General features: G+C 28.6%; 4 protein-coding genes and 1 non-coding gene across 7 annotated transcripts; all 5 read right to left on the reverse strand.

Annotated features, from left to right (window-relative positions):
• Nucleotides 1-724: 724 nt before the first annotated feature.
• On the reverse strand, nt 725-4,280 carry Bm7982 (uncharacterized protein; the record flags this gene model as incomplete). Its single annotated transcript, XM_043074986.1, has 6 exons — nt 725-830; nt 1,126-1,242; nt 1,508-1,629; nt 1,932-2,044; nt 2,802-3,080; nt 3,962-4,280. 6 exons carry the CDS (start codon nt 4,278-4,280, stop codon nt 725-727), a joined length of 1,056 nt encoding a protein of 351 aa, XP_042930920.1.
• Nucleotides 4,281-8,242: 3,962 nt separating this feature from the next.
• Bma-pstk-1 (putative ATP-dependent RNA helicase p47 homolog, putative) lies at nt 8,243-9,490 on the reverse strand (the record flags this gene model as incomplete). The annotated part of the gene is made up of 2 exons (XM_043074987.1): nt 8,243-8,251; nt 8,648-9,490. The coding sequence occupies 2 exons, from the start codon at nt 9,488-9,490 to the stop codon at nt 8,243-8,245; spliced, it is 852 nt and encodes a 283-aa protein (XP_042930921.1).
• A 574-nt stretch (nt 9,491-10,064) lies between these two features.
• Bma-hel-1 (putative ATP-dependent RNA helicase p47 homolog, putative) lies at nt 10,065-13,701 on the reverse strand (the record flags this gene model as incomplete). Of its 2 annotated transcripts, XM_043074988.1 has the most annotated exons (10): nt 10,065-10,084; nt 10,246-10,393; nt 10,567-10,677; nt 10,863-11,006; nt 11,178-11,309; nt 12,225-12,343; nt 12,420-12,696; nt 12,888-13,015; nt 13,157-13,259; nt 13,603-13,701. In XM_043074988.1, 10 exons carry the CDS (start codon nt 13,699-13,701, stop codon nt 10,065-10,067), a joined length of 1,281 nt encoding a protein of 426 aa, XP_042930922.1. The 2 variants fall into 2 exon arrangements, with proteins under 2 accessions (XP_042930922.1, XP_042930923.1); XM_043074989.1 differs by lacking the exons at nt 12,225-12,343; nt 12,420-12,696; nt 12,888-13,015; nt 13,157-13,259; nt 13,603-13,701 and having other exon boundaries at nt 11,178-11,306.
• Bm15601 lies at nt 10,737-10,822 on the reverse strand. Its single transcript, XR_006227984.1, has one exon. It is a non-coding gene; the product is annotated as a small nucleolar RNA Bm15601 (small nucleolar RNA).
• A 1,367-nt stretch (nt 13,702-15,068) lies between the features above and the next one.
• Bma-gdh-1 (glutamate dehydrogenase, mitochondrial precursor, putative) lies at nt 15,069-19,044 on the reverse strand (the record flags this gene model as incomplete). Of its 2 annotated transcripts, XM_001893078.2 has the most annotated exons (10): nt 15,069-15,193; nt 15,334-15,474; nt 15,749-15,956; nt 16,055-16,180; nt 16,669-16,824; nt 16,967-17,097; nt 17,224-17,463; nt 17,666-17,873; nt 18,589-18,729; nt 18,889-19,044. In XM_001893078.2, 10 exons carry the CDS (start codon nt 19,042-19,044, stop codon nt 15,069-15,071), a joined length of 1,632 nt encoding a protein of 543 aa, XP_001893113.2. The 2 variants fall into 2 exon arrangements, with proteins under 2 accessions (XP_001893113.2, XP_042930924.1); XM_043074990.1 differs by lacking the exons at nt 17,666-17,873; nt 18,589-18,729; nt 18,889-19,044 and having other exon boundaries at nt 17,224-17,338.
• Between the last annotated feature and the right edge of the window lie 6,166 nt (nt 19,045-25,210).

Genomic DNA, 25,210 nt, shown 5'->3' on the forward strand with positions numbered 1-25,210 from the left:
TAGTTGAAAAATGGAGAATGTTCCACTGCATTCATTTAGTATAACTGTTTATGCCACATTAATAAACCAATAAAATGCCAATAAAATGTTCGTGGAATTTAATTCATCAGAGGGTTGGAAAGACGCTATAAAATTATACCATATAAAGCATTTGTTGAGTAAAAGAAAAATAAAAGGAAAAAAATAAAATAAAACGGCAAATGTCTCAATACACGTATTATTGAGAAAGACATTCAAAAAAATAGGATAACCAGTGAAACAAATCCTCAATTTATATTACACATTATTTGCATTTCTTCTGAAAAGTTCAAATTTCCGAAACTTATTTAAATTATCATTAAAATCTCATTAGAAATGTGAATTATACTCACTCCTATGATACATCTAACAATATTTCAATATGTTATAACTTTATGAATGGAATTTCAAATACATAAACATAAATAATGATATAAAAAAAAGAAAAAAAAAAAACCATAAACCTGATATCTTACCCCGTGTTGATGGATAATTCCTCTTTTTTTTTTGCTTGTTTACAAAGATAAAAACATGCAAAAGTAAGAAAGATATACAAACAAGAAATGAAAAAAAAAAAAAAAAAACAGCATCAAAATTTACCGAGGTGTTCGATGAGAAACAAAATGAGAAAGTGAAAAAGATGAATTATTTAACAGTATAAGCAAATTGAAAATTAAGTAATTAAAAATGATTTCTTAAATTTATATTATAAACAAGCTGGTTCCTTAAAATTCTGATATAATACACGCATACATTTTCCTCGAACAGCCCAAAGAAACTGATTCCAATATGCTTTTTGCCATATTTCGCGACTGAAAATGATAACTGATATTTGATAAATTATTCAACCTAATTGATTTTGCATTATATGATATAGATGAAGTGTATAAGAGATTAAAATGCGAAAAAAAATTTTTGACAACCCAATCTTTGCATAATTTATCAGAAGTATGCGAAATTTGAAAATGTTTCGAAATGTCTGCTTCTTATCAACCCATTGGAAAAATTTTTTTTTCTTCAATAGAGAATTAATGAATACTTTCATAAACTATATACTAAATAAATTGAAAATTATTAATAATAAAATAATTAATACAAAAAATATACCTCAATTCCATTCCATTAAATCTTTCAATTACAAGTACCACTGTTCCACCATCCAATAATACAACACTTCTTCCTTTCAGTGCAGGATTGTTTGGCTCGAAACAGAATTCATTATTCCTAAAATCGAAATAATTATCAGCTACTTATCAAACTTGTCTGATAACATTTTGCCTCAGCATCAATTAACACTTAGCTAATTTACATATAAATGGCTTCAATCAATAACAATGAAAGAAATATGTTAAAAAATGCCAATTTTTTCCTTCAAATTGTTAATGATTTATTGATAACGTCAACTCACCCTTTCTCTCTTTCAAAATTTCCTTTAACTAAACAAATGCTAACATTATTTTATGCAAGAAAAAAAAAATGTATATTCTACCGTTGAATGAAAGTGAATTTATGATCAATTTCCATTGCTAATTGAAGCATTCCTGTTATTCTTTGCTCATCCGCTAATTGATATGTCGGAGGTTGATAAGACAATAACTGCTGTGAAGTTGACTAAAATAAAGAATTCTCTCATTAAATACAACAAAAAGAACTTAATATTTGGACATTACAGTAATTAGCTAATCCATTTTCAAATAACATAAGACCATATTATTCTATTACTGATGTTCGAAATTTTAATACAATTGATTTGGTGGGTTATGTAAAAAAAATAACAGTTTGTCCTCTTAGATCAGAATGATAAAAAATGTTAGCTCATAAGATCTTCGGTTTTACTTTACTATTACTGTTTATAATCATTATTATTTTAAAATAATAAGTATCGAAAGATGAACAAAAAAAAAAAAATGAACTAGTTCCGAATTGGCACCAAACGGTAAATTCGCTGTAGCATTCAGGACAAACTGTGTAAGGATATCTTGCTGTGTAGTAGATTGAGGTGTTATTTCAGAATTTTTTTCCGCTTCTGTAAAATGTTAGAATACATATACAAGGATAAATAGCAGTTCATGTTTTATAGTTCATTCTTAATAAGTATAAAGACCAAAAATACGAGCTAATGAACATAATCCATATTCATATGATCGATAATCAATACTCAAAAAGAATTAGAAGTAATATTCACATAACATTAAATGAATGTTAAAATTATTGAACACACATTCAGAATAACTGGCACACCTCTCTGGATAATGAAGTTAAATGATAGATAAGCTTAAGATTAAAAATGGTATGAAATTGATCGTCATCAGGTGTTTCCATCTCTTTCATATTGCAACCGTTCAAAATAAACTTATTTCAAATTTCATAATTATTCTTTCGTTCTTTTTTTTTTCTTTTTATTAAATACGGCTTCGAGTGAAATACGATGAAATTTAAGAAAAGAAAATTTAATACATAAATTTAAATTAAATTATGTTACACACATTGAATCTATAATCGTTTCGCATCCTACCATAGCACTGTACTATTCATAATGATAAAATAATTAAATATATGCCAATAATAGCATCCTATCTTTGATGATAAATAAACAGTATGTATTATGGTTAATGATTTTTCTTTTGATGATAATCGGATAACTATTTTTGTTATTTTTGATGGTAAAATCACTAGTTAATAAGGATAATAAACAGTTTTATCTTTAGTGATAACTGTATGACAGCAATAAATGATAAACATATAAACAAAAATTTTTTCCTGAGAAAAAAAAAATTACTTACGTGGAATAACATCCGTAACATAATATGGATCTTTAGCAGTATGATCGTGTTCACCACTTGCAAATAAGCACATTTTATCAGATGTAAAAATAATCGCATACATTCGAAAATTACATCTCGTACGTCTCCAATTGTTACAACGATAAAAAACTTTTGTGCCATGAACTGATGTAACACTTTTACGTTTTGATACTTTCTCACGTCGACGTACTTCATCCATTTCTTCACATGATTTATACCAACCATAATTTCGCCATTGGCGTTTCATTTTGTTAAATACTATAAAAACGAAAAAAATAAAAATAAATTTAAAAAAATTATACTATCAGAATAACTTATTATCACTGTTATTCAATAATGAATAATTAAGCAAATAATTATAATCTTATATTTTAATATATATTTTATAACAAAGAATAACCTTCAATAATTTATTTCTAGAAAGAGATAAATTATAATGATAGAGAATTTGATTACAAATACATACATATTAAAATATCTCACTGAAAAAAAATGAAATGATAATTTCATGATAACTTTTTTTACACGGCAATTTGTCTACTTTCATCAGTAAGATAAAATGTAAAATATTACAAAGAAAAATGGTTATTTAGAAATCTGAAACATTTGATATTCTCAATTTAATCATTCATCCATCATTAAAAAATAATTAATGCTATATTTGAAAATATTTTAAGCAATTTCTGAAAAAACCTTTTTTTCTGAAATTTTGAATTTAATTTCTTGGCAGGCCAAAGAGAAGCAAATTTTTCGTTTCATTAATTAGGAACGATTAAATAATTAATTCATTAGTACGAACTAAATTATTTCAGCAACAATACTTAATTACTTTCCATCTATCGCTCACTCAGTTAATCTGTCATATCGTTGGTAACAGTCACTACACAGACTCATAAACATTTAACATACTGAAATTGTCGTAGTTAGATAATTAACAATTTTAAGCCATATAAAATCAGGAATACAAATTTATTGAATGGCATTTAACCACAAATTTTACCTTCATTAACTTGTGAAACAAATAACATTCATTAATACCTAACTACAAATTTCAATCCAATTAATTTAGTTGTTCATTATAAACACAGATTGCAAATATGTTAAATATAAGTTAGAATGAAAAGTTTCCAATAACTTACAAGGTGAATCAACAATAGCGCAATTGTCAATTGTTTCACCATTGCTTATCGATATATGATTATTAGTTGAATTGTGCTGTTGCTGCTGTTGTTGTTGTTGTTGATGATGATGATGTAAATGATTATAGCTAGTACTAGGCCTCTCAGCCAATATTTCATCAAATTCTTCATCACATTGTAAATCAAGTGATTTAACACTACTATCCTTTTGTTGTTGCTCTTGTTGTCGTTGTTGTTGCATAGTTTCCATTGTTGATGATAATGTTATTGGTGATTTAACAGTTTCCATAACTGCTACCACTGTATCTACCATTTTCATTCTGCTCATATAATAATATAGTAATAAAATAATTTCCAATATGAATCAAAATTAAAAATAAATTAAAAAAAAAAAACAAAACAAAAGTAAAAATGACTCAATTACATTTTAAACGTATATTTAAAATACTTTTTTTTTCGCTTAACTGATATACAGTAAATATATTTATATTTTATCCCAAAATTACAAAGGAAAGAAATTAATTTAAAAAAGATTAATTAATAAAGAATTAATTAGATATACACAAATATGTTTAAACAGTTAATTCTTGACTGTAACATTTACAAAATAATGATCATAATGAATTATAACAAATGATAAATGATAATAAGATATTCGTTTATTTTTGAAAATCAGTTGATTCAATAGGTCAATGAAATGAGTTAAATCACATTTTATAGCTCATTTGTTGAATATTTCATCTAAGATATTACTAATTAAAATTGCTATACTGTTTTTTCTGATATAACAGGAACTTTTGAAATGATTAAATTTGTGCTGAAATTCCCAAGCTTAAAATGGAAATACAAGCCTGGTCAGATGTGAAACTGATTATATTAAAGCAAAAAAAAAAATTAATTTATCTTTACGCAAAATATCATTTATCTAATATAGTATATAAAATAATTCGTTTTATTTTCAAAAAATCCATCTGATTTTTCAATTAATCAAATCAGTAGGACTACTGCTTTTTTAAAATTATTATTTATTTTATACACTACAATCAGTTACTCAAATTTACGATATAAATATTTTCACTGTTCAAATCTATTCCTGTAATTATCTAACTCAAATTTATTCTTGCAACTATTCTTTATGAATGATTCCTTTACTTAATTTAATTTTGTAATCATTTATAATTACTTGATAATAACAAATCTGTTAATTATATAATTAATATTCTAATTAATCCTTTTATATAATTTATGCAAAATATAATGCTTCCTTTGTTCAGCTCAACTATGATCGATAGTATAGGATAGTAAATTATATCAAATAAAAATTAATATAAATGATTAATGAAAAGCTGCTTCAAACTGAACATGTCAGCATTTCAGGATATGCATAATACTATAAGCGACTACGCAACATCAGTAGTGGCACAGATGTACAAACTTAAGCGGACATAACAGTCAGCGATTTACGGCTATACACGTATTGTGCACTACGTACGTACGTGTCTGTGTGTACGTATTCAATTTAAATTTTTGGAATGTATATCTGAGTGTATTTATGTATGTATATTTGCATGTACCTGTGTATGCATATTTATGTGTGTGTGTGTGTGTGTGTACGTGCATGCGTACGTGTGTACGTGCACATGCGTACGCTATGTGTTCAGTTTAAATTTTTGGAAAATATATGCATTTTATGTGTGTATGTTGGCATGTACTTGTGTATGTGCATTTATATATATATATGTGTGTGTGTCTGTACACGTGTGTATGTGCGTGTCCGTGTCTATCTATGTCTGCGCATGTGAAATTGCAAAAAAGTGGAAATGCAATTAAGAGCTAAGTGTATAGGGACCTAAGCAGAGAAGTGTATTCCGCTAATTTCGTTGCCTTTTTTTTTGTAAAAATGCTTTGGCAAAAAGAAAAAGTAGGCCCAAGCAGAAAACAAGCTGGGCTGTAGAACGGTAATAAATTATAGATATAAATGAAAAGCCTTGAAATTTTGATATTGCCGTCAAGGTTAAAAATTAATGTTCGAACTAATAAAAAAAAAGAGATGAAAGAAAGAAAAAGGAAGAAAGTCTAAAGATTTCATTTCAGATAATATTATACAAGCATATGTATTAAAATTAATTAAATTCCAGAGAGAAACTACGAATTTTTAATAATCAAAATATCAGATGATTGGAAGTACTTCTTTCTTTTCAAAAATTTCCACTTCTTTTCCTTTTTCTGCTTTGTTCATATTAATTTGTTATACTTTAATTAAAGCACTAACTATCTTTTTTATGTTGTATTTCAAATGAATACAGTCATATATTTATATGAATACAAATATATGAATGTATTCAATCAAAATCAATCAGTCAATCACCTAATTATAATGTAAATAGTTATACAAAAAAAAGTAAATCCCAGTACTAATCGGAAAATGACCTTTTCTTAATCCAATTTAATCATATTCCAAAAAAAATGACATTTTTCATAACTAAATTTACTCTCATTATATATATATATATAAATAGGCATTCTAGGAAAATCATAAATTTTAAATTATAGCACTGTAGAAAATCTCTCGTTTACTAGGGTAAATGGATTAAATGAATGAATTAAATGGCATATTTATGCATATCGACCATGTATTAATTAAACTAGCACGCAGAGATATCAACACGACAACCAATCAATCAATCAAAATCAATCAATCAACTAATCGACCAATCAATCAATCAATCAATCAAAATCAATCAATCAATCAATCAACTAATCGACCAATGAATCAATCAATCATCGAACCATTTGTCATTTCACAAACTGGCATATAAGTGTTCAAAAACCGATAGCAAAATAAATCTGTGATTTTAAAACTGTTTCAGAGTTGAAAGAAATTTGATAACACAATATTATTGTCCATTTTATTTGTTTAAATGAACACAAACACAAAAACTATTTTTTTCCTGAATTTAGTAAATAATGCTAATTAATTAATTATCATTACTTTATTTGAGAAAAAATTAAAAAGGTTGTAAAAATTATAGAAAGGGGGAAAAAAATTGGATGAAAATTTACGAGTTTGTTCAATCACCATCGTTATGAAGAATAAGGGGAGAGATGGAATGAGAGGGAAAGGTGGTATTAGGGACGGGGGTAAAGGGGACAGGAAAAGTGTGGGCAAAAGAAGAGAAACGGGGAAAACGATGAATGAGTGGAAAAGTGGAGAAGAGGCGGGGGGAAGATACTTTGCGAGTCGATTTGTTTTTGCCCCTTTTTTTCCACCATCTATTTCTGGGGACGTTTGCGCCCCTCTTCCTCCCCATATGACTTCTCATCACCCTTACCTTTATCCTTACTCATACACGTACTCATACCCATATACTATCATTATTACTACAAGAGGCTTCCTCCTTCCCCCCTTACATCACAAATATTACTACTACTCTTCAGTCCCTCCTATCCGCCCGCCGTTTCTTTCCCTTTCCTCTCGTTACCCGCCCCTTGTTCCATCTCTCTAGAAAACATATTATAGGAACAAGACATCACTTTCCTCATTCTCCTCCTTTAGCAAACGTTGATGCAGGAGGGATGGGGATGAGAGGAGGAAACAGAGGGGTCGCTCGGGTGAAGCGATAAAAGCAACGGTGACGAATCGATCACTATGTAAGGGGAAAGGGAAACCAGGAAAGGAAGGGGTACAAACCCTTCCCTCCCTCTCTCCATTCACTATACCCCTCTCCTCCCCTCTCCCTCCTCTACCCGCCTTATGGTGTCCTCCTCTACTTATATATATATATATATATATATATATCAAATTATATAAACACGGATACACATGAAATTCTCCCTTTACATTTCTTCCGAAGAGTAAGACTAAAAATTCAAGAAAAAGATAGGAATAGGAAGAAAAGGAAGGGAGGAGGAAGAAGAACGGAAAGAATGAATTTTAGGGGAAGAGGTAAAGAGAAATCATTTACTTCATATATATATATATATATATATACGTATTTTTTCATTTTAATTGTTTCAAATGATGAGAACAGAGTATTTGATATTTTATCTTTAGTAATATTCCGACTTGGCAGTACGTACTTTTATAACAACGAAAAACAAAAGAAAGAAAAAAATGATAAGTGTTAAAAAATAAGCATGAAGCAAATTGAAATGATTTAATCATTATTAAATAATGCATAATCATCAGTAGTCTAAATATTTATCGTTTTGTTATTCGCATTAGATAATATCAATTTAATGAATTAAACATTCATTTATCTTCTTTAAAGCAATAATATTCTAAGATTCCTGAAATAAAAGAAAAAAAGTAAAGGAAATGAGGAAATCATAATAAATAATAATCGATGACAAAATGGGAAAAGAGAAAAATATAAGTTAGTGATTATTTGAATGACTGACTGATTTTACTGTTGAAAGATTTTTCCATTTATAAAACAGAACAGAATTAAACAAAACTAAAGAAAAGAAAATTAGGAATTAAAAAACCATTACGATAAAAATAATGCTTTAACTATTCTCAATGAGGTAATCGTTGTTTTTTTTCTGTTTATTGTTCACCGCAATGAATTGTATTTTGAAGTCAAGTCAAGGCTCAACGTTAATTTTTTAGTCAAATTCAATATTTGGATAAGATTTGAGTCTGAAACACTAAGAAATGCTGAAAATCAATTGTTAAACGATTACCTGATATTCTTTCCATAAAATATTTTTTAATTCTTCCATATCCCAATTAATTACATCTTTTGTTCGTATTCTCCAATAGAGATTTTTCTTTATTTTAGCTAATACATCACCATTCTTACCGATTTTTTTCTCTCGAATTAATTCACTAATACATTTACGCAAATCAAGCTCCAATTTCATCCATTTTCCATCTTTTGATATTTCATCATTTTCCTTAGATATCTTTGATCTAATATTATTTGAAATAATCCATAGATTTTTTTTCCATCTAATACGATCAATATGTTCAACTAATGGCTGCAAATCATTCGTTGATTGATAGATGATAAAACTACTATCATCATTTGATGGTAATTCCATTTGTTGATTAATTTTTCGAATGGTATCTTCCGAAATGCGACGCTTCATCGGACGTTGCATATTCCGTTCTAGAGCTATAGTAAGTGGTACATCTACTACCACAACTAGAAACGGAAGATGAAACATTTTTGACATTCGACGGAAAGGTCTTCGCATACTTCTTAAATAAAATATATCATCCACTACAGTTACCGGTGGTATGATATTCTCAGTTGATAACTTTATTTTCAAAAATTCTCTTACTCGATTTTCACATCTTTTCCGTTCACTATGAGCATTTGTACTTTCATCTAAATCATATAGTTGTAGCATACTTTTATCGGTATATTCGCTACCCCATATGTACTTCATAAAACCATCATCATTGAAGATGTCATCGTACGAGAACGTAGCACAAATTTCATCGCCAAATTTCTCCTTCAATTTTCTACATAGGTATGTCTTACCGGAACCCGGTATACCCATCAGTAGCACTAAAGCCATTTAATTGAAGTGATGAATGGAACACCACAATTACATCATCCAATCATATTGATTAGCACAGAAATCCTGAAAGAGTGAACTGCAACTAAAGATTATGTCTTTTGATCTCAAGCAAGTATAAACGTTTTGGATAACTCTGACAATACCTACCATGATTCTTTCCTAGAATAATTTACACATTTTATGACCATTGTAAATCTTTCGTTATAAACGTTTCTAAAATACAGCCAAGTTTACTTGATAACTGGTCTATTTGAACAAAAAACATCCTATACTCTCTTGACCTGATGATATATATATATACAGCTCTGTATAGCTCTCACATCAAAATTTTTTAACAGTACAAATTTATTTTCCAAACAGTATTGAGAAATGTAATGATACAATAATTATCAAAGGTAAATAAAAAAGGAAAAATATCTCTTGAAACAACTGTAATATAGGCTTAATAAGAAAACAATCATTGACAAACAGAAACACTACTACAATGAAGAGAAATGTTTCTTTAACAGCAACAACTTTTTTTGCAGCGTTCTTTCAAGGCCGCCAAATACAGCAAATATTTCACGCCGCTTCAATTAGCTCGTCCCTCAACTGAAATTGAATGGAAGATAAGCTAGAAACATAATTGGAAAAGTGAAGTCCAGTCATACTAAACTTGAAAACATCTAACATAAAAAAAGTGAATAATCCAATCCCATTATGTCATATATCAAAGTGTACTGAAATATGGAAAGACTAAAAGGAGAACTCACTGTATGTTGCAACTTCGATTTCAGCCGGTAACTCAGTAACATTCACATCAAACCTGTCCTGTACATCATTCAGAATTTTCGCATCATTTTCATCGGAGACAAATGTTATCGCCAAACCTTTGGTACCGAAACGTCCAGCACGTGCTACCTGTAACTCAGTATTCCAATACTCATTTAAAATTCCCCTTGAATTCATTTACCAGAACTCAATACATCTTGCGCAAATGTATTGAGTTAATTTTGTAAAATTCGTTGAAAACGCTAATTTAAGGAAGCATATCTATAAACTGAGTGAGAGTGAAAATGAGCAAAAAAACATACTCTATGCAAATACGTATCTGAATCTTCCGGCATATCATAATTGAACACAATGTTCACGCGTTCAATATCCATACCACGACCAAAAAGATTCGTCGCAACAAGAATACGCTTCTAAAAGAATAAGAATGAAACCACAATTGTCACGAATTGTCTCTTCCACCTTATCAGTCATGAATGCCTCAGTGGTAGTGACGAATGATGCAACTATCACTATTTTTATCAATACATCATTTCATGCATCACTGGCAAATTTAATTGAGAATAAGCAAAAGTGGTACTCGTGGACTTCAAAATACCTGGAAATCCTTGAATTGCTGATATCGAGAAAGGCGCTCCTCTTGTGGCATACCACGATGAATTGCAATGCTTGGAAAATTCTGTTCAGAGAGCAAAGTATGCAAAGCGCCACAGCGTTGCACAGATCGCACAAAAATCACAACCTGAAAAGTGCAATATATAAAACGATAATACTACAAAGGGATCTCAGCTACCGATAAATCTTAGCTTCTACGACCACTGTTAGATCAGGAAAAACTACTCTTAATGCTTAAAATTACCTTTGCGATACAACATACACAACTTGCTTTCCTAACACTATTTTTAATATTTACTTGATTGAATTCCAGTTGATCAAGTAATTCAAGCAATTTCTTATTCTTTTCAGTTTCCTTCAGTTTCACGTAATGCTGTTGCAATCCATGCAGTGTTAACTTTGCTTCATCATCGACATACACTTCCATTGGCTGAAAAATCTGTCTATATAAATGGCTAAAAAATCATTTAAAAAACCATTGACACATCATCGTCACTGACTGTTACAGTTTACTGAACCAAATTACAAATTTTGCTTTATTTTCTGAGAAATCATGGTAGTGACAGTTAACATGCTGTGGAAATCCTAGATTGAATGTCGCGTACCTCTGATTTCATGTTCATGTTTTATTACCTACATTAAAGGTTTCTTTTATGTTAAAAATAAACATAGCAGAGTGCCTGCTTTGGGTTCGTACAAAAAAAAAACCGCAAGGCTTTCCACACCACGAATATAAATTACTGCAAAATTGCTGCGCCAAAAATTTTCAACTGGCACATGCAACGCCATACGAAGTGCGCCATGTCGAATCCTTCTTCAGGAGTAGATCTTGGAAGGAAACCTGAAACTTATCAATTTTGAACTGGACGAGTATCAACAGTATAAGGCAGCAACTTGAATTCCGAAAAAAAAAACATAACTGTAAACGTTTGATTGCATCAAGAGACATGTAAGTCAGCAACATGCAATAATTTTCAGCCTTTCTTCAAATTAACATAATAATATGCAAGTGACAAGATAATGAAAATAGCTTACCTTCCAGGAAATCCACTCCGTAATCCAATTATATAGTCAAATGGGGAACCATGAAAATTAATGTTTAAGGAAAGAGGGTTAAACGCAATTTGGTAGCATTTAGGGAAAAGGCATTGCAGTAGCTTCACCAAAACAGAACAGATTTGCTGGGAGCAAAGCTCTTCGAGTAATTTTTCCGACGTGAATTCAATGTACAGCGGCAGGATTTATGTATCCATCAGCAACCAGCTGGTATTCACTTGACATCCCATCAAAGCGTATAGTGTACAGGTGTTTTGTGTGTGTTGCTGCTTGCACCAGAAAATCTTACATCTTGCATGAATTTCTTGCAGACCACTCGTAAATCCCTTGGTAACGTAGCACTGAACATCATCACTTGTTTCTCTTGCGGCGTCATTTTCACAATTTCTTGAACGTCTCGTCTCATATCTAAAATAACCTCGTCATATGTTATACAGCATGCTCATTCGCTTCAGATAAAAGAAAGAAAAAGACAAAAACCAACCATTATCACCAATCATTTTGTCGCATTCATCCAAAACGAAATATTTGATGTTCTTCAATTTCAAGCTTCCTTGTCGAGCTAGTTGGAGCGTACGGCCAGGAGTTCCAACAACGATGTGTGGTGTATTGTTTTTAAGTGTCTCTTCATCCTTTTTGATTGGTATGCCACCAAAGAAGACAGCAATACGAACACCAGGAATGTATTTACTGAACCGTTCATATTCCTTTGAAATCTGGAATGCCAACTCGCGGGTATGACACATTACCAAAACCGACACCTGAAAAACACGGAAAATATCTCCACTGCAGAATCATCATAATAATTTATGATCTTCACAATTTTCAATTCTTCTGCAAAGCATCCACATAAAAGTTGTAATCATCTTTATGAACCATGTTACGTCTTTTTTCAACTTCAAATTTTATTATAAAAAGTGGACATCTTGGTAATGCAAAATATAAGACTCACCTCGCCGTCGACAGGTTCAAGTTGCTGCAAAGTTGCCAGAACAAATACAGCTGTTTTGCCCATTCCCGATTTTGCTTGACAAACAATATCCATGCCCAAAATAGCTTGCGGAATGCATTCATGTTGCACTGAAATTTCTTGCACAGTTATCTGCCTCTCACTGAGAGCAAAGAATTTATTCATATGCAGCTGCAACAATAAATGTTTTCACCCGCACCAAATATCATACAATCAAAGATTTTCAACACCTGCAAAACAGAAGTACATACCTTCTGAAGGATGTTCAAAACCGCAATCCACAATTGCCCGCAGCAGCTCCGGTTTCAAGAGAAAATCTCGAAAACCACTACTGTGAATGGAAGCATAAGTGCCCTGAAATAAAGGAACATTCTTAATTAACTATTGCAAGTAATAATTAAATTTCTCATCGAACTAACCACTCCATTATCCCTTACAATGCCTTTCGCTGCTAAACCAGAATCGCCATTTCATCCGACAATATAAAAGAAAATAACAACGATACAACTACCCTATAAAAATTCTGAATACCATAGAATTCTTCAGTCAAATTTGACTTTCAAATACAATTAATTCCACGATCGGACTAAATTAATTTTCTAGTCGAATAAACTTAGAAAGTAGCTCAAAACCAGCAAAATTTCGCTCCATCTGAAATCGTTGTGAATGGCAGTTAAAAACAAAAAAAAAAAGATACCTTAATTTTCTTATCTGTTGCTGATCCATTTTCTGTTTTGTTGCCATCAGTCGTTTCTTCTTGCTCTTCCTCATAGTCCAACAACTGATCTTCGTCCATTATTCTTCCTTGACACTACTTCGAAGTAACCACGTGACAAAAGCAATGTTAAATAAACTTTGTAACCTAAAAAAGGTTTACTGGTAACAAAAATGTAAAAGGCTAACGTATGAAAATGAAAACACGCAAAATATGCACGTCAACTCACACCTTAAGAAACGGCCAAACAACATATAGGCAACCAACCAACCTACAACCTAAATGAACCGATACAACGAAACTATTAACTATTGATTTTTTATGCAACTCTGACATAACCGACCAAGCAACGCAACGCAACAGGCACATCCCAAGGTGTGAACTTTCAAAACTTCAACACTACCAATGAGGAGGGCAAGCGCACATTTGAGGGGGATTCGATGCTTTTCCTATTATATTTTCTAAATTCAAAATATTTATTCCACTGCAAGTTAAATCCATTAGTAACTTAGTTGCGATAATAAGCAGGTATAGCTTTAGAATATATAAATGCACAAGTGAATGAAGCAAAATCCACCACACCTAAATGATCACTTAAGGACTTTATTGTTACTAATAATAATTGAATCAATAAGTTATCTCAGTAAAATTTAAATCAACTTACATTTATCTAAACTAAATTACAACAAATTTGTAATTGTCGTTTCCACAAAATCCGAATTTTACACACGCCTTGCTTTTTACGGCAACCACTTCATCATATCATAATTTAGATATTGGAATTGGTTTTTCCTATTTTATCGATAAGTGAATTTGAAATTCTTAAAACCCCAGTAGCATTTAATTTAATTCTTGGCAATTATAACAAAAAAAAAAAAAAAAAATCAATGTAAAACACAGATATTCAATTTACAATAATGCCTTACAAAAGCATCTGGACACAAAACGATCAACGGAAATTTTTCGAAATAGGAAAATATGAAATAGAACACATGTTTCTAATTTATATATCCTCGATAATATCATTCAATAAAATGTTTGAGTAATTTTAGTAATTCTAATCATGTCCCTTTCCATTTTGTTCATTTATTCTCTTATACTTCAACAATTATTACAATATCATACGAATATTAATACACTGTTTTAGTACCTAAACGAAGAAAACAATTATGTCATATTTCTTACTGTTATCAGCAAAAATCAATCAAAAATAAAAAAATAATTCCTCGTAATGATATAAAAGAATAACAATTATTCGAGCATTGCTTAAGATAATATAATCCCATGTAATTAATCTTTCCTGTATTTTCAATTAAATTAGAAACCGGACAGAAATAAAAAATGAAAGAAGAGATGCAGCAAGTGATGAGAATGTTTCTTTTTTTTCACCGCAGAAACAACGAAATTCAATATTTATTTTACCTAGGAAACAGATTCTGAATGAGAAATCACGTAAAGGTAAATCCTAAGGTTCTATATGTTTGATAGATTTTCTCGATTGCATTTGCATATGCTGCTGTACGAATATCCAAATCTAAGTTGTATTTGTGTGCTGTAGCGATCACTGCTTTTGCTGAAAGAACATTTTATTTTTCTTTATAAGAAAAATTTTTTTCTAAAAAAAATTGATACATTCTTATATTTTATATTTGCTTCAGTGGACATTGATGTGTTGTATATTTTATTAAGGTGTATGATCAAAAAATATTTTACCTGAACGTTGCATCGAATATTCTAAGCCTGAATTCACAATATCCTTTTCTGATGCACCTGCGATACGATTTTTGAATTCAAGTGTTGGCTCAATTTTCACATCTTTGTTGAGTGACCGTTTCAATGATTCTTGTACACTATCTTTAAAAAATGGCAAGAAAAATTTAGAAAATTCGAAAAAGTTAGGATTCGCTATTGAAAAAAATCCACAAAGTTTGCTATTTCTGCATTGTTATATTGACAGAGTCGATCAAATTTCAATAAAATTGATGAAAAGATTTTTCACTTTTTACATCCCTTCTCAGACACTTCATCACATTGTGAATAACATGGATAAGACTGTACGTTTCAAGACAAAATGATTAAAATCCTAGGAAAAAAAAACATCCTATAAAATTTATTACAAAAGGCTAACCAAGCAAATGATAATTGGAATCTTTTTCGTGCTTGAATGTTAAACGCCCAAAACTGACATGATTCAAATTTTTCAACCATTCGAAATAAGAAACTGTAACACCGCCTGCATTCACAAACAAATCAGGCACGATAAGACAATCACCACGAGCTAACAATATCTTATCACCAGCTGGTGTTGTTGGTCCATTAGCTGCTTCTGCTATTATCTGTAAAAGTAACACTTGTTAATTTGGAAAAAATTTCTAAAGTTTATTGTTTAACTCTAAAATGAAAAACTGCCACGCTAATGTTAAATAATTGTTACTTTCGCTTGAATTTTCTCAGCATTCTCCTTGTGAATAACCTTCTCGCACGCTGCTGGTACGAATATATCACATTTTTCATACATGAGATCGCTGAATGGTTCATAAGCTCTTGCTTTTGGAAAGCCCTGGAAGGTAGAAATTCAATTTCATTGGAATAAATAATACAGAAATGATATAAATCATAAATAATGTAGTGAATTATTCTGAAAGCGAAACAATGAACCACAAAACCTAGATTAACACAAAGATACAAAATGTCATTCACGTATTTTTAAGTTCCTAGAAAATGCTCAATATTCTTAATGTCAGCTATTTAATTTAAATCTGCATTAGAAATGAGGAGAAAATGTATCATATCAAACTGATTATAGTCTACTTCAAATTTATCTCTTTTTTTTGAAAGAGAAATTTGACTTTTTGAAAATATTTAGGTAATAAATATTTTCAAAACAATTTCACTCAAATTATCTTTTTCAAATGAAATACGACTGACTAATAATATCAATTTAACTCTTTACTATCATGACCGATTTATTCGCTACTCTCTCTCCTTTCAGATGTTTGACATATGATTTTTCAATTAATAATTAACTATGTGAAACTACATCAATACTTTGATAGTGCCATGTTCGATGAGATAGTCTTCCAATTCTCGTGGATGAATCCCGTCTGGATTATAAATGGAGCAGTTATATTCCTGTACACCAATACATTTTGCTCCAGATCGATGGAAATATCGAGTAGTATGCAAACCAACATTTCCAAATCCCTAGAATAGAAGAAATAAGTTTAAATGAGAATTCAATAAAGATAAGCTCCAAATATGACAGTCCTCACTTTTTTAGCAGCAGTTTGGACATTTCAAAAGTTTCAAATTATTTAAGGATGAATGGATAGGAGATGAAAACTACCTGTACGATGAATGTCTTTCCCTCATAGCCAGGTGTCAATCCTACTCGTGACATATACTCCTCGTTATTCAAAAATACTTCCAAACCTTTCCATACTCCTCGTCCAGTAGCTGATGTACGTCCATGTATTCCTGAATTGCAAAATATACGAACAGTAATTACAAATGAAATTGAAGTTTGAAGAATAAAATGAAAACCAAACTATACAATAAATTCTGTTCGATCAAAAAAAAAAACTATTAAAAAAAGATTTATACCTCCAGCTACGATTGGTTTTCCAGTAACGCAAGCTGATGCATCATTTTCTAAATGTCCCACTGTTTGAGCATATGTATCCGCAATCCACCCCATTTCTCGTTCACCTGTTCCCATATCTGGAGCTGGCACATCAACACCTGGTCCCAAAAATCCTTTCTTGGCAAATTCAATTGCTACACGACGTGTAATTTTCTCGACTTCATATTCCGTATATTTTTTTGGATCAATTTTTACACCACCTTACAAAAAAAAAAAATTTTTCTCACTTATTCAACATTAACAAAATTCACCTCAAATCTGCTTTCAAATCATAATTTTGAGTTTTAATTTTAACTTAAAAGCATTTACGACAAGTATTATCAACTCTTTAAATTTTAATGACATGCTAAATTTCTCCATTTCATTATACTATATAATAAAGATATGTATTAAAATTTAAACCTTTAGCTCCACCAAATGGTACATCAGAAACGGAACATTTATAAGTCATTAGTGCAGATAAAGCTCGTACTTCATCCTCACATACATCAGGTGCATATCGGATACCACCTTTAGTAGGTGTACGATGTTCGCTATGTTGTGCTCGCCAAGCTTCTATCATTTCATATTCACCATTATCAAGTCGAATTGGAAATGTTATATATAAAACCTAGAAAATTCTTCATCAAACATATTTTCTTTAATTCACTGTTGAGGATTAAAGACGAAAAAAAATTATTAATTAAGAATTTTAAATGAATTTTTACAAGTAAAATCATTTCATGATTTACTGATCTAATTAACATATTAGTGATGTATTAATCTATTTCAGGGCTTTTAAATCAGTACGCAAAAAGAGTAGAGAAAGTTAGCATCATTATCATTATCGTAGTAATACTTGACTTAGATTAAGTAATATGAGATTAATTTTGAAACTAAAAAAAAGGAAAACATATAAAGTGTTTTAGACTTTTGCTAATATTTTTTTTTTTCTCATAGCTCAGATTATACGTAAACAAGCAAGAAGTTATAAAATGTTTGCAAATCACTTACTAACGAATGAAAACAAGAAAAAAAAAATGTGACAAATGATTATCTTATGTACTATAAAAAATGCTTCCATAAGCAGGAATGTTTTCATACAATAATCAAAGACTTAAATTAAACTACTTATATCATTTTATTTTAACTAGAATAATTTCCCTCTAACTTTCTCCTCACATAAAGATAAACTTTATTTGGAATAAATTTTTTACTAAACATTTCGTTAAGAATGAATTAGAATGATCAAATATTTTCATTTTCAACACATGTTTAATTAATTACAGGAACAAATATTACATATTTTAACATTGAAATTAAGTATTCATTATAGCTTATTTTACCTTATTTGCAGGTTTGATAGCATGTAAAATTCCTTCTACTAAATTCTTTTTTTCTTTTCCACCCATTTGTTGTGATTTAATTTCATCGATAAGTTTTGGCATAATAATTTGTGATCCCTTATCAAAATAATATTCTACCATCTATAAAAGATATATAAGATGATTGCGATAATAATTAAAATGAATACATTTAGTAAAATGATTAAATTATTATCATTCATAAAATGTTATATAAAAAAATTCGAGTATATTTGAAAATAATTTAAAAAAAAAAAAAAAAAAAAAAAAAAGAAATGATACCTTAAAGAACGAAGGATTAATTTGTTCATCCATTGGAAGTTTAGAATCATTCAGTTGAGCATGACCACCCATCTTAGGTGGTGTCGCCATAGAACGTACGCTGATATTAGCCGTTGTGATAAATCGCGTCATATTTCGAGTATATAACGATACCATTTTTTTTTCCTTCTTAAAAAAAAAAACTGATTCCTGCAATAAATAATTTATCGTTTTTTCGAAATTTATAAATTCATTTCATTAATATCCGTGTATAAGAGAAAAAAAGAAAAACGAAATGAAAAAATAAATCTTTGAATTAAACTATTCGATTTCTTATTCCAATTTTTCTAATTCTTCATACGCCACGTTGAAACTATTGAAAATAACAAAAATTATTTTCAATTTTTTTATATCAGAAAATAAAACATTCCTTTTTCCTTTTCTTTTGTATTACTTATAAGAATTTTTATTTGAATTAAAAACTAAAAAAAGAAACAATGTTCCTAGATGTCTAAATCATATCAACACTGACATATATGTAGTAAACTTCAATAGCATTTCAAAATTTCGCCTTAGTATAATCAAAAGATATCAAATTGCAACTAATGGAAACTGGTTTTCCTTGCATAATTTATAAACTTAACATTTTTCTTCCTCTTCTACTACAGTAAATTATAATGATTGCTTTCTATTACAAATAATTTATAGAAAAAAAAAAAAAAAATTTGCTCAAAGTTTAATTTGAAATTAAAGTAACAGAGAGGCAGAGAGAGAGAGAGAGAGAGAAAGAAAACGTGCAAACGATATTAGCAATGTTGATAACTCATTCTGACGTCAGTTATTTATGAGAAAATTTACTAAGCTAATCAAACATACTCATCAATAATCTGCAACAATTTAAATGAAATGTTAGCAAAAAAAGCAACGCATTGTTGTTAAAAACATTAAAAAGATTATTTTGCATTGTTAAAAAGATTATTATTTGACATATTCAATTTAAAAAAAGACCTTCAATTGTAGAAAATTCTGAAACCATACAAGTCAAATGAAGTTCAATTGAAAAAAAAAGATGTCACAACTTTGAGGTTAATTTTACAAGTTTTCAAACTAATATACTAAATTAAAATAAATGCAATGAAATCATAAATATGATATTACAAATATTTATTTGCTTTTCCTAATCTTTTCTGATCATTTAATAAAACTAATTTTTTTACGACCAGTTAATTTCTAAATAATAAAAAGTGTAGGTTTTCGTATTAGCAAAATATGGAAAGAATAAAAAAAAATTCTGCATATTGAAAGATAAATAAAAATTATTTGCAAAGATGAAAAGTGTATGTACTGTAAAAGATTAAAAATATCAAAACTAAGATAAGTTATTTTAATCATATCAAAATTTCAAACTTAATTAATCAAGTAAATAGTAATCACAATTAAAAAATAGCAACAATAAAAATTTAACAATGAACGTTAGGTTGTGAAGACAAAAAAATGATTAAATCAATAGTTGCGACATGATATGAAGAGAGAAAAGATTAAATCATTAAGATATGACCTTTAGTCGAGAAAACCCATTCATCTGCAATTTTACTCGTTTGATGTACGAATGACAGAGTAAGAAATCTGTCTCCGCAAAATTTAATGACTGTGAACAATCGACAAATGTACAAAGAATGAGAGAGAGTGAAAAGATTATTGCAGCGGTTGAAGTAATAAACACTGTTAAATTGAAATATCGAAAATCAATATTTGCCTATATTTTATTCACAGAAGAAAATAAAAAAAAAAAAAAGACATGAGCAGAAATGTTTATAATTAAATAGAAGAGACAAAGCAAAAAGAAAAAAAGTTGAAATTTTACTTAAATTTTATAAGCTCTGGATAATTTCAATAAAAGGTCCGTTCATTTTCATAAGTGATATAAATGAAATTAAAATAAAAAGCAATACGAGGATAGAATTGTTAATAGCGCTAGCTTAGATAAAAGTGACTAAAATACAGACAAAAAAGGAATAAAAAGAGGGAGGAAGAGAGAGAGACAAGAAGAGAGGGAGAAGAAAAGAAAAAAAGATATCGAAAGAAAATTTTTACAACAAAAAAAAAAATTGCAGAAAATTCTAATTTAGATATAAGAAATGTTTGCATACTATTATTAGTAGCTACTATTACTACTTACTACTTAGTCCATTCATTGATTATTTAATGTTTCCTCATGTGACTACACAATAGATACGCATACATACACACACGCAAACTTTAATTACTTTTAGTTTATTCAAGTAATTTAACAATTTTTAATCAGAACTTGAATATTCTCATAATTTTATGCGAAAAAAAAAAGATTTCAGACAGGAAATAAATAAATGCTATTGTAAAAATTAATGAAATAACCAAAAAATATATATTAATTTTTACAATAAATAATTATGTTACAAATGGAATATTTTAGGAATCTTTTTGGAATTAAAAATAGCTTGCTGCTATTACTATATGTTAAAGATAAATAGGATAAATGATTTCTTTTTTCCTCTAATTTATTATTTATAATAGAATCTCTTAAAAGAATTATGCTAATTTTTGCAATTTTTTTAGGTACCAAAAATTATTCCTAATAAATTTATTCATATACATATATACGTAACTTTTAATTATTATTTTCTATTACTTTAAAATATCTTACTTATGATATTGTTAGTAGAAAAACAAAAGGAACAAATGAATTAATTAGAAATGTATCTAATTGAAATTAGTTTCAAAAAAAAGAAAGTGAAAGCGAACTAAGTGGTACGATCATTTTTCAAATTTTGGGAAAAAGATAAAGAAGGAAAAAAGGGAATGAAAAATTGTTCACTACAAATTCATCGAGAGATATAGAATTAGGATTATTCGTATTCATATTATTTTATCCACTCCCTCTCTCTCTCTCTTCCCTCCCTCTCTCTCTTTTCACTACACAAATCATAATAGTTACATTACTGAAATTCAACACATTTTCTAAAATTCAAGTCTAGAATGGAACAAAATTAATCGATGAGAGGGACATTTGATGCATTTTGTGAATAGAAAATGAGATAAAAAGAAGGGAAGAGAGTGAGGGATATGAATGAGTGCAAGCAAAGAATTTGTTTAATTTCAGTAAGAATTTGGCAAATTTTTGAAATGGTAAAGAAATTATTTGAAAAAATTAAATGCAAAAATAAATGAATCAAAAAATAAAAGGAGAGAAAGAAAGAGAAGGAAAGGAGGGGAAAAAATAAAAATGACAGTATGATAGATATACATTTGCATATGAATATGTAAATTAGACTTTAAATATGTATAAAAAATCAACAAAAAAAAAAAAAAAAATCAAACAAAGTTAAACAAAATATGGAGTAATTTATGAGGAATTTCAAAATTTATGGGGATTTTCAGGATTTACTTAATACATGCATGTATGTATGTATGTACGTGTGTATGTGTGCATGTGACGCACCAATATTCGCATGTATCTGTCTGTGTCCATGTATGTATGTTATGATAATATATTGATTGTTGGAACAAGTTTGTCAACTGTCAAGTAGTCATCATCATTCAGCATTTAAAATTGATTTGTTGAACAGCGCTGAAGATTTCTATATATGACTTTAAATTTATCACTTCTTACCATTTCTAGTATTTTTCGTTTTTCCGGAATTATCTGACAACTTTTATTAGGGATATTGCATTCCTAATTTTTAAATTCATTCAGTTTTATTCATTCAGAAGAGAATTAATAACAAAATTTCAATTCAATATTAATCATTTACATTTGCAAAAATTATAACACACAAATGTAAATGAGATTGTTTTTTTCCTCAATGCTTAATTATTAATGATAATAATAATAATAATGGCACAAAACAAAACAAAATGAAGTAAACTATATAGACAAACATGTAAGAGCTTACATGCAATACGTGATATAACACGTGACCATACCTGAATAGGTATGTACAAATAGAATAAACATAAAAGTACCTTAGCTATGACACGTCATAATACACGAGAAGGTATGCATATTTATTTATATATACAATTTGCTGAGAATTCAAAATCAATAGTCAATTATATGACCCGAAAAAAAAAGAAAAAATGAAGGAACAAAATGAAAGTTTTAACTTTTAAAGCAAAAAAAAAGGCTTTTCCTATCGAATTTTCTTTTTTTCTCATTCACACAAAGCAATTAAAAAGGAGAGGAAAAGCGGTATAGAATATATGAATTTCAAAAAACTGAAATTAAAAATGATGCCATTTTCATAGTAACACAACACAGCTATAATTCATCATCAATATTAATGTTATCATTCGTTTTTTGTTTGAAAATAAAATAAAATTACAAATGCAAAAATCATTGTAAACATTTTGATGTGAAATAAATTGCATTTTCATTTTCATCTCATTCAGTTATTTGTTTTTTATAGTTTGCAAAGAAAAACGAAAAAAAAAATAAAGGAAATGAGAAAACAAAATAGCAAAAGATTTATTCATTTCTTCCCATTCATTAGAAATTTTTACATTTATAAAAGGATTGCAAAATAAATTACGAAAAGAAAAATTGATTAAAAAATAAATGAAATTGTTATTCAAAGAAAAAAAAAATTATTATTATTCAAAAATCACTTATCCGAAATTAACCAAAAATTATTCAAAATTATTCAAATATTTTTCAAAAAAATTATCCGAAATTAATCAAAAATTATTCAAAAAAATATTCAAAGTAATTGCAAAATACATGTTAATTGTAATTATCATATGAAATTAACTAATAAATGAATAAATAAATTCATAATATTAATAAATCGTAGAAAATAAATAGAAGATTGCAAATTTTGTTCAACGATCGAGCAAGATTATTGTTTCGCTTAATCGATCAGGAAAAATATTATTGATTTTAACCAAGTGATCACAAAAAATATTATTGATTTTATTTAGTTGATCAGAGAGAATATGAACAATGTTATTGTCGTCTATTTGTCTATATAAACAATTATTTTTGAAATAAATTATATTTCATTTTAACTATACAATTATTCATTCCATACTTTTTTGTCTTTCGCTTTTTTCCTTACAGAAACTTCCATATTTCCAAACAAAAAAGAAAGTGAAAAAAACATCAAATTCAAATATTTATGTGTTTAGTTCTTTTTTTTGTTAACATTTCAAATACATTTATTGAGAGCAAGCAGTGATTTCTGCATTATTTGTCGAAAAATTTTGCATCTGACAATTTATATGCAACATTTTCCATATTCACAGCACTTTACAGTTTGCATTGCATTATATTGTCAAAAAAAAGATTAAATTTTTTGAAAATATATTCGAATTCTGGCCAAAATTATCCCGTATTTTAAAATCAAACTGATAATCGGAAATTGTCAGTGAATATTTTGGTGTAAAAAAAAGAATTACAGTGAGAATCTCTGATTACTTTTAACGTTTAAAATTTTCAGAAAATCCTCTCTCTCTGCCTTGATGACAACGACATTTAATGAAAAAATGTATACAGAAGGAAATTTTTCATATATACTTTTTTTCCTTTCTTTTTGGAGAGACCAATTAATTTGATAAACTATTTATCTCTTTTATTGATATCGTTACAAAGTAAAATATATTGTCGCCGAGTTTAGATTCAGTGTCTAATTCCATATAAGTGATAAATGTAAAATTCAAAGGAAATTTGTTAAATCATTTCAAAACTCATCCGTTGATGATCGAATATCACTTCATTGACAAATCAAATTTTATTAAATCATTGTTGAATGATTTGCAAATTGTGAAGAGTTATTATATTTTACTTACCACTTATTAATAGTTATAATTAGAAGTTTATTGAAGGTTTATACAATACTTTTTCTCTTTTTCCAATGAGTAATATGAAAAAAATGTATTTGGATGAGCATTAAATAAAAAAAGTTATATCGAGTGACTACTTTTCAGTAATATCAGGGGAAAAAATGATACCAGAAATACTAAAATATTTCAGATCAGGTAAATCCTATAATTTTTTCAGCATAAAAAAAGAAAGGAAATTTGATAACTGGAACTAAAACTCCATGTGAAATAGAGTTTCAAATTTCTTCTAAGAATTAATAATTGTAATTCAATCTACAATATTCGAAAATTTTCAGAAATTGAATTATGTTGCATATTCTTCAAATGCAACCTCAAGTTTGAATCAAGATATTAAAATAAGCAAGTTAGACACTTTTACTTTAACTTTTGATCTTTTTAATGAACAAGTAATCACAGATTAGCATTTATATTATCTTTCCAATTCTTTCTTTTTTTCTGATCAAAGATTTTTGAAAATTTATTTGAA

The sequence above is a fragment of the Brugia malayi genome, assembly GCF_000002995.4.
Source record: "Brugia malayi strain FR3 genome assembly, contig: Bm_v4_ChrX_scaffold_001, whole genome shotgun sequence".
Lineage (NCBI taxonomy): Eukaryota > Metazoa > Nematoda > Chromadorea > Rhabditida > Onchocercidae > Brugia > Brugia malayi.